The following is an 11,006-nucleotide window of genomic DNA, read 5'->3' on the forward strand; positions in this document are numbered from 1 at the left end:
CATATTAAAGGTGGATACATACATTTTAAGTGTTTACAGATTCCATTGGAAATATTAGGGGAGAACAAATTGTCAGGGACCTGTGGAGGGACCTGTACTTCACATTTAATAATTCACATTTAATAATTTTCAGTTAAGTTAAAGTACAGGTCCCTCCACTTTTCACAGAAACAAATGAAAAAGTCAACAACAGCTACTTTGTTCCTGTTTCGAAAGGTAATGGGACATAAATTGAACTCTATTCATGGAAACCACCAGGTCTGTTTGAGATTACTTAAACAGGAATTCCACCAATTATTCCCCAATTTCTGTAGCATTAAACAATTAGAATGTACACAAAGTCATCCAGAGTGTTTTGGTGTGAGATGCTTCACTCTGGAGAAACGTTTCAGAGTCAGAATTGTTCACAGTGGTGGTGAATGGAACCAGACGTCTGAGGAGTTTAATGATTGTAAAAGCTGCCCAACGGAACAATTTTAGCAAAAATTTGGTCTAGATAAGTGTTTTTAAATAATGAAATGATTAAAAAGAACTGAAGGGTTTCATTCCAAAATGCATTAAACGACACTTTAATTGGCCTTTTTTCATTATAAACGTGTCTTTGAAAGTGAACTTTTCATATACAAGAAATATCAGTGCTATATTATGACTACAGCTTTTTACAATGGCATTTTCAGAGCCGTCGTTTTTAAAAACTCACACATTTAGCATAACAGTGCTCTCTTTGGGCCGAACCATCGACCCTTTTTTCCATGCTTAAATACAGAATGTATTGACTGACCACAATTTCCAAAAATCTATACTCCTCTTTTCACTTAGTCTCAGCCTTTAGCAAAACTGAGTATTACAGTAGCTCAAACAGCAGATGCTCGTATACACTGTCACACAACTGAACTCCAATCCCCCTAAACTGCATATTAATTTGATAACACAACAAACATTATATCAGACGAAAATCAAAGCCCAAATAATTATAATGATGATAGAGATAAACCACTGATTGAATGTATTTAAATAGGCCAGAAACCTGTCTGAGCTGAAGTCCCACCCGGGCACTGACCATCTTTAAAAAGGGGGTCAGTTCTGAAGTATTTTGTTGAAAATGGACATCTTGAACGGTGGACATTAGGGGTGATGTGGATGAGAGCAAGTGGCCAAATGAAGCAGAGCAAACATTTATCTAATTCACACATAGATTCACTGTATATTTGATATTCAGGTATAATGTTTTTGTTTTCTTTTGTCTTTGCTAGATTATATAAACTATATTTTCCCCCATCACTTCATTCATTTATTTCTTCTTTGTCTACAGGAATTACTTTCTGATTTTCAAAGTAATATGATATATCCAAAACTGTTGCACATGCATTGTGTAATAAAACTCTTTAATTGTACTTCTAATCAAGTAAACATACCACATAACAAGATATGTAATAAATAATATACACTGATCAGGCATAACATTATGACCACCTCCTTGTTTCTACGCTCATTGTCCATTTTATCAGCTCCACTTACTATATAGGTGCACTTTGTAGTTCTACAGTTACAGACTGTAGTCCATCTTTTTCTCTGATACTTTGTTAGCCCCCTTTTACCCTGTTCTTCAGTGGTCAGGACCCCCATGGACCCTCACAGAGCAGGTACTATTGGAGTGGTGGATCATTCTCAGTGTGTGTTGTGCTGGTACTGAGTGGATCAGACACAGCAGTGCTGCTGGAGTTTTTAAACACTGTGTCCACTTACTGTCCACTCTATTAGACTCTCCTACCTTGTCAGTCCACCTTGTAGATGTAAAGTCAGAGACGATAGCTCATCTGCTGCTGCACAGCTTGTGTTGGTCATACTCTAGTCCTTCATCAGTGGTCACAGGACGCTGCCCACAGGACGCTGCTGGCTGGATATTTTTGGTTGGTGGACTATTCTCAGTCCAGCAGCGACACTGAGGTGTTTAGAAACTCCAGCAGCACTGCTGTGTCTGATCCACTCAGACCAGCGCAACACACACTAACACACCACCACCACGTCAGTGTTACTGCAGTGCTGAGAATGATCCACCACCCAAATAGTACCTGCTCTCTGAGGGTCCATGGGGGTCCTGAACACTGAAGAACAGGGTAAAAGGGGGCTAACAAAGTATGCAGAGAAACAGATGGACTACAGTCTGTAACTGTAGAACTACAAAGTGCACCTATATAGTAAGTGGAGCTGATAAAATGGACAATGAGTGTAGAAACAAGGAGGTGGTCATAATGTTATGCCTGATCTGTGTACAAGTAAACCTAATAGTTTTACAAATTTGGACTTATGTTGGTTCATAATAAGTAAGCTAGTGATTAATCTACAGTTAACCTCCAATAATAGGTTTACTTAAGCATCGAAAATGGTTTATTTAAAAAAACTACAGTGATAAATATCAAAACTGTCAGAAATGTTAAATATTCAGTGATATACATTTTTGTATATTGGTCCCGGCTCATCCCTGACATGTAGGCCGCCTATTTTCCTTTCCATCTAATTTCAGAGATTAAAGGGGAATTCCACTAATTTTTCAAATTTCTGCATTGTATAATCTTTAATATGTAAACAAAGTCGTTCATAAGCCAAACAAAGTCAAGGTCAATGGTTTGATGTACCACTGACCTTCACTTTGCATAGAACCATTTCATGCTTAAATACTTCTTTGCATGGAGAAACGGTTCTTCAGGTTGACGTTGTATATCACTGCTGTCGGAACAAAACCTTCTATCTCCTTTTTTGTCGTTTTTCAGTTTTTGACATTATTTGAAAATGCCTGCTGCCCTTTATATTAAGTCAAAATTTCATGATGAATGGACCAAAAGAAACAGCCCAAAATGACTTGGAAAAAAGTCTGGTTCCATTGACTTACATTAAGAGTAAAGTAGGTTTTTTCCTTCCCCTGTAAAGTTACCATTTTGGAGATACAAGGTTTTATACTGACAACAGCGAAATGGTTCTATATAGCACCAAAATGTTCTTTGTTCTATTTAGCACCAAAAAGGGTTCTGCTTTCATGATGATGTCAACAAGTAAAAAGGAAGAACCTTTTTGGTGCTATATAGAACATTTTAAGCATGAAAAAGTTCTAAATAGAACTATTAGCTTTACTAATGAACTCTTGGTAAGTGCACTTTTGATAAGTGCCCAGTGCCATTTCAGAGGTCCTCTGCTTGCTTTTTGGGTTTAATTACATTCTGTTTTATTGTTTCAGCATCTGGACTGCTTTGTTTTTGATTACAACGTCAGCATTTTATAGACAAAAAGACTTAAAAAGTGAAAAACAGAGCCAAACAAACTTTTTCTTTCTCAGCTGATGGATGCTGGATGGATTGAGAACTTGTCCTGTAGGTTACTCAGTACTTAAGTAGGTTGAGTTGTTACTTGCTTTTTTTCGGAAAGGTAATTTTACCTCTACTTCTGTTTTTTTTACAGAAATAACTATTTTTTCCCTGTCCACCTCTGACCATTACACACTTCAGAGTGTATCTGTCATAATTAGTCAAATATTGCATAACCTATTCAATAAATACTGCATTATATTTGACAATCAATTATAGCAAACGTGCATGTTCTGCAGCATCCAGCTCTACTCACGTGTGGTGCGTGTGCCGCTGTGCGTGACCCTGCGCGCTCTCCCCGTCCTCCTCCGACTGCGCGTGCAGCGCGAGCAGCTCCGTTCCACTGATGGGGATCCCGCACAGCGCCGCCTGGGACACCACGAAGCGCTCATTGGCCGCGAGCATCGTGCGCTCACCTGCAGACGTGGCACGCGCTACGCTCACCATCGGCGCTATCAGAAACACCTACCGTGTGTCTCCACTCCCTGACAAGTCACTGTATAGCCGTACAATTGCGGTTACAGACTGTAGCCCATCTGTAGCCCATCTGCACTATTTGTCACCCACCTGAGCGCCAGGCACCGGCTTTTCCTCCCTGTTTCTCCACCTCCTTCAGCCCCCATTCATCCCACCCCCCCCCATCCATTAATCTCATGATGCAACACTCAGCTCGGGCCACAAGCACGCTTCAAAAGCTCAGTGCAGCTGTTCACACGTCTCAGATCCCTCAGAAACGTTCAGTGGAACATCCATCATGACCAGCTTGACCAGTACAGGATCCAGCAGTATAACTATCAGCAGAGGATCATAGGGGGCAGTGCGATTGGCCACTTAGCAAAGGGGTTTTGTGGTGACCGGGGACCCAAACAATGTTATTGGACCCCTTATATCTCTACTTATGCAATTAGCCCATATTAAAGCACCCACTTGTTTGAGACAGAGCAAGTCAGTAAACAGGCCATTTTTATTGTTCACTTTAATAAACAGCTGGTGTTTGTTTATAAACAGCATTGAAAATAAACAAGTAATGTCAACAAGCAAAATTACTGTTTGTACAGTTCGTATGGTCAATAGCCATCGACTACACTCAAAAAACAAATATTTACCTGAACTGTCGCTACTTATTACAGCCCTTTTTGATGAGCCAATATCATTTACTAAAATTGGCTTACAATTCCAAAAAAATGCCATGGCTTTTAACTTTTTCTGTTAAAAAATTGCACTGCAAAAAAAGACATCTGGTCAATCGAAATGCTCTTAAATCTAGTCGATATATCTAATATTTCCCATTTTTAAGATGATTGTGCACTTATTATAAGAATATTTAGCTTATTTCCAGGCATTTTTCACTTATTTTAGCTCATTTTATTTTATCCGATCTAGGACCACATATGAAAGTGGCTCAGGTCGGATTTGAAAAGATCAGATTTGTGTGTCCACACAGCCCTGAAAACATCAGATCTGAGTCACATTCGGGCAAAACTTCAACATGGTAATGTGAATGTAGCCTTTTATATGTGGTCCTAGATCGGACGCGTATCCGATTCATGGCCATGTGACCATAATGTGAACGCTCAGATCGGAATTCATGTGCTTTTTTTCCACTGCGCGTGCGCCATCATTCAGCGTTACCATGGCAGCAGCGCCAAATAGAAGTTAAAGCCTGTAAACGGTGGAAAAGCAGCTCATCTCACCTTTTTCTCCTTCGTCTCGCTCTAATAATGAAGCTGAGAGCTGATCAGAGTTAATGATCTTCTCAGCGAAGCTCGTTCTGCTCGTTAGTTTGTGCTGATGATGAACGTGATTCATTCACGTGACGTTACTGAGTAGGATGAGCTCATGAGGGTCATTTCAGGACGCCGGTTCGTCACATTAATGACAGATTTGAATCACTTACCTAAATGAGTGTGAACCATCGTGTCAGAGAGATCGGATTTGAGCAAAAAATCGGATTTGAGCAACGAGGCTTGTAATGTGAACGTAGCCTCAGACTTTGGTTTGGGGTACCAATAATTATGAAACCTGTCTTTGAGGTTAACGTTCTCTCAGGTTTCCAGCCAGATATTTTCACAGTCTTTTTGCTCGCCTTTACCAAGAGTACCAATAATTCTGAAGGCATGGTCAACAACAGATGGTCAAATAAAGGCCCAGAGTGTTCAGGGGACAATGTATATTTCATATTACAGCTGGTTGAAGAGTCAGCAGTGAGGTCAGCTAAACAGTGCTAATTGCATTACTCTGTCAGCATCAATCCACAGCCCTCATCCTATGAAGCTTCTCAGGCTCTGCAGGATGAATGCAATGAGACTATTGGATCAGCAAACAGTGGTCACCTGTGTCCACACTTTGATGCACTTCAAAGGCACGCCCGGGACCGGTTCTTACAGAGGAAACACATCTTCAGCCGACAATTGAATCTGAGCTCCTAAAGTAATTAAGGTGGTGAAGAAAGGAAGACCACAAAAACAACTTCCAAATGGGCACCTGTTGATGCATGTGGTTCTTTATGAGCCAAAAGTGACCCTTTCTTGCCATTTCAAATGTTTTTCAGCCATATGTACCATAACATTTTGGTATCTGGCAATAGACGCATTGGTGGTTGGTGGCTATCTTGGCTAGTCAGCTTGAAAACAAGCAAATTTTTACATTTAAGATATGGAAACATTTCAATTTAATGCAGAATTACAGCAGAGCTAAGCACACTGTCAAAGTCTGACCTGATTGACTTACACCAATCAACCATAACAATAAAACCACCTCCTTGTTTTAAACCATATAGCCTCACTTTGTAGTTCTACAGTTACAGACTGTAGTCCATCTGTTTCTGTGTTACCCTGTTCTTCAATGGTCAGGACCCCCACAGAGCAGGTATTATTTGAGTGGTGGGTCATTCTCAGCACTGCAGTAACACTGATGTGGTGGTGGTGTGTTAGTGTGTGTTGCGCTGGTCTGAGTGGATCAGACACAGCAGTGCTGCTGGAGTTTTGAGGGAACCACCCCAGTGACAGTTTACTACCTTTTCTCTGAGAGTGTACAATAATATTAATCTAAGAAAAAGCCTTTAAAAGCCCAAACTGGCCGTGCGATGTCCATCACCAGACTGAAGCACCCTGGGCAGCCATTGTTTGTCGTGCAGCACACCAAAACTGACAAGTTGTACACAGGGCAATCTGGAAAACGCCAGCCTGGAAGGCACTGAACAGATTGCTGTGAGTTGGTGTCCATCGATGCATTACTCTCATTGAAAGTAATGACAAGCTCTGACAGGCAGCTTTGATCATTAACACTGTTGAATATTGCAATAATTTAAATATGTGCTGATATTATGCAAATTACCATTCTTCTGTTGTCTTTCATGAGCCATGTAATGTATTTCTGATGCGTCACTTTAACCACTCCCCTTTATATAATCAGTCTGATCTATGGTTAGTTAAGAAAAATGCACAGTAGAAAAGATTAAATATAATCATCATCATCATCATCATCATCATCTTTAACCGGTTAGTCCAGATAAGGTTGCGGTAGCAGTTGGGAGAGCAGAGAATCTCAGATGGCCCTGTCCCCCGCAACTTCCTCCAGCTCATTCTGGGGGACGCCAAGCCGCTCTGAGGCCAAGTTGGAGATATAATCCCTATAGCAGGTCCTAAGACGACCCTGGGGTCTCATCCCAGTAGGCCGTGCCTGGTAAACCCCCATCGGGAGGTGTCGGGAGGGGACATCCTGATCAGATGCCCGAACCACCTCAGCTGGCTCCTCTCAATGCGGAGGAGTAGTGGCTCTACTCTGACTGAAAGAATGCGATCTCATTCTTTCAGTCATTACGCAAAGTTCATGACCATAGGTGAGGGTCAGTATGTTGACCGACCGGTAAACAGAGAGCTTACAATAACAGAACCAATTAATAAACTTCACACATACATATTTTAAACAGGACTTGATGGACCCAATTCTCCACTATGGACCTGACCCACTTTAGCTTACTGAGCTGGAGGACATAAGGTGTGCTTGAAAATCGATTGCATATCCAGCCTTGCTAGTAATCTGTCAGATGCACTGTTGGAGCCTGAAAACAGTTGACCCGGCTGCTCACATTGAGCGTGGACATCATTTCTAGTTATACGTCAGGCTCTGGTTGACTGCAAATTTCTATAGAAATGTGTTCACACTGCAAAAACTGATATTTTCTCAAGTAAAATTATCTTAAATATAGACAATAAATCTAATATTTCTCCTGTTGAGATTGTTGTAAGCTTAATTTAAGATTATTTACCTTATTTACAGACATTTTTTACTTTTTACTCAAGTAAAATTATCTTTTTAAGAAACGAGCAAAATTATCTGCTAGTATAGTGAGATAATTTTAATTAAAATTTTAAATAATTTTTTTAATAAAGTTTAAAAAAAATGAAAAATGTCTAAAACTAAGGTAGATAATCTTACTCTAAGTGCACGACTATCTCAAAATGAGAAATATTAGACATATATCGACTAGATTTAAGATCATTTCACTTGACAAGATACCATTTTTTTGTGGGCCGGTCCTTCTGATAATACGCTGAGGTCCAAAAGTCTGAGACTGCTTTGAAAATCTGAAAATGTTTTCATTTAAAGCTGAAAATAAACAGCAGAAAGGTTTAGAATATTGGCAATTTAAAAAAAAAAGAGAAGTTGTGATGAGTAAAAGAAAGAAGACGTATTCAGGATTTGGCACTATTTCCTATTCACTATTCAAATTTAAGCATTATAACGAAGTGTTAGGGGCTACATGGCCCTCTAAACGGAAGTTTTTCAGACTCCAAACAGAGTGATATGAGAAAAAAAGAAAAACCGGCAAGATGGAGCACAAGAGACCCAAGAAACCCACAAATGTGAGAATTTTCTGTTGAACAATCATGATAACCGTTACATTATATTCAGGTAATGTCTTTTCAATGTGTTATGGTCCTTTTCTTCATAACAAGCATAAAAATCACTAGTAGTAGCTGATATCTCGGTAGCTAGCTACCTAAATTTCCTGTTTCCTGTTCCTGTTCCAAATGGTGCAGCAGTTACTAACGGTGCCTACAGAGCAGCGCTAGTAGCTGTTAATGAAGTAATGTTCTTTTTTATTTGAGGGACCCATTTCGTAGGCAAAGATTTCAACCACTACCCCTTGTAACTCAATTCCAAGGGGCAAGGGGACACTCGAAAACAAGGTGTAGGGGTAAAAATAAGAAATTGGATTGGGCTTTAGTGATCAGACTGCCATTATGTCAAAAGGGGGACAAACACTAAGAAATTCTGAAATTCATGTTAAAATTCTACTGTTCATTCAAATTGTTACGCTGATGATATAATGTGTAATGAAAATCTGGATTAAATAAGAAATAGAAGCATTTTCACTAGACTTCACTGGACACGAGACCCCACTGTTTGTCCAAAATAACAATGTTTTGAGTGCTTTTCGTCTTTTGAACAGGTCATTTTTGACTAAGCCAATGTGAGGAAGTTAAAAAGCTACGCATAGGGTTAAATTTTGAAATTGAAAGTTGAACTGACTGATTTTTTCCAGTGGTTGTGGTTTTCCAGTAAGGTCGCTGAGGATAAGCTCCAGGTTTACAGCGCTAATCCTGTCACTGATTGATTTAATGTTGTCTGCAGCAGCCCACGCAGAGCAGGGTTTACAAAGAGATGCTCTGATCTGTCAGATCACAATCGTGCATGTACGTGTGCAAGCAAACACACACATACACAAACACACACATATACAAACTCACCTGCTAAGGGGGGGGTTGATGGCGCTGGGTCCAGCCAGAAAATTATACTATTTATTTTTTACTTTTCATTTCTGTATTTGTAGGTGTTCATAGTAACTATCATTGGGAATTCCATCCATTTTGCATTATTCTGTGGTTTAGATGTTCACCGGTCAGGCATAACATTATGACCACCTCCTCGTTTCTACGCTCATTGTCCATTTTATCAGCTCCACTTACTATATAGGTGCACTTTGTAGTTCTACAGTTACAGACTGTAGTCCATCTGTTTCTCTGATACTTTGTTAGCCCCCTTTTACCCTGTTCTTCAGTGGTCAGGACCCCCATGGACCCTCACAGAGCAGGTAGTATTTGGGTGGTGGATCATTCTCAGCACTGCAGTAACACTGACGTGGTAGTGGTGTGTTAGTGTGTGTTGTGCTGGTACGAGTGGATCAGACACAGCAGTTTTGTTGGGCTGTTCACAATAATATAAATGTCATCTGTATGCGACATCAGTCTGAACAGATCAGCTCCTAAACTGACTCGCATGCGCAAAAGAACAGAGCTTCACGTTGCTTCATGTGGCTCATCCAGAGGTAAACAATCATGACTGCCAATGAACGCCAGTCACTCCCAAAGGGTTCAGCTTCATCTTCACCAGCACCACAGGAGCCATCATGAAGAATGTATTGGAGCGCGCCGTAAAAAGGGCGCGGTCACTTCTTTGGTTCGCATCCTCTGATTCTTTAAACTTTGCTTTCAGTCTTTTAACTGCTCTTTGATGCTGCAGCCTTCTAAATCTCTTTGAACATGGAGGGTTTGGATGAGTCTCTTCTAATTTTTTGTGCAGAAATATCACCCCAAATGTTTATGAGGTCTCAGGAGTGCGAAATTATAACGAATGTGGAGTTGGATTGACGTAAAAGTCGCATGAATTCTGATCTGGAGTCGCAATGCCACATATCGGATACGTATCGGATTTCAGTACCACATATGAAAGCATCTTAAATCAGAATTGAAAATGTCAGATTCAGTGTGTTTATCTGTTCACACTGACATACAGACACACATCTTGTCACTTATGAAGAAAAAAGATTGGAGTTAGGCCACTTTTACCTGCTGTGTGAACAAAGCCTTATTTTGAAGGACTCTGGGGGGCATAAGGTGGTGAGCCTCAATAGTCCAGTTGGCTAGCAGCAAAACAGTATTGCCTTAGCTAGTCTGTGTGCTGCATATTTTCCCCTTTGCTGCAGCTATTTGGTGTTGAATTTCCATTAAAGCTGAGCTTTGAGTGACACTTTGAGGTCTCAGAGTATGTTCTGTAGTTGCCATTTGGCCGAATGGTCAAGTTGGTTGTCTCCCGCGTGGGGAGCAGGTTCAGTCTCTGCACAGAAAAGCTAGCTCATGCCGATAATGTAATGATGCCTGTCCGGTGCTATTTGTATGAGGAAATAGATCTGTTCTGTCATCGCTGTGTTTATAATGGTAAAAATACGATTTATTGTGCAGCCCTAGTTGATCCTCAGATGTCTTTACAGTGGTGGTGATAGGAACCAGATGTCGCCATAACTACAACAGAAACATAGGAATTTTATTTACTATCCAAAACCACCAGTGAACCTTCTGAGTTTTATATGTAACGTTGATGATGATGATTGTTCTCCTCCAATCTTCCAACACTGAGCTGTCCAATGAGGCTGCAGTATATTTGTAACCATCAGGCAGTGCATTCATTACCAGTTTATCTAATACCTTTCTGTGTTCCTGACTCGTCAACCAGTCAGAGGTTGTGTTCCTGACTCGTCGACCAATCAGTGGCTGTGTTCCTGACTTGTCATTCCTGATATATATATATATACTAATAGGTTTACACTGTGTCTTATTCAGAGGCTGAAATAATGACATCTGA

General features: G+C 40.3%; 1 protein-coding gene across 1 annotated transcript in view; it reads right to left on the reverse strand.

Annotated features, from left to right (window-relative positions):
* Window positions 1-3,806, reverse strand: part of trpc7a (transient receptor potential cation channel, subfamily C, member 7a) — a 28,644-nt gene extending 24,838 nt beyond the window's left edge. The window contains exon 1 of the mRNA XM_036594987.1: window positions 3,616-3,806. Coding sequence (XP_036450880.1) covers window positions 3,616-3,806 — 191 coding nt within the window. The remainder of the gene's footprint in view (window positions 1-3,615) is intronic.
* Between the last annotated feature and the right edge of the window lie 7,200 nt (window positions 3,807-11,006).

The sequence above is a fragment of the Colossoma macropomum genome, unplaced genomic scaffold (assembly GCF_904425465.1).
Source record: "Colossoma macropomum unplaced genomic scaffold, Colossoma_macropomum, whole genome shotgun sequence".
Lineage (NCBI taxonomy): Eukaryota > Metazoa > Chordata > Actinopteri > Characiformes > Serrasalmidae > Colossoma > Colossoma macropomum.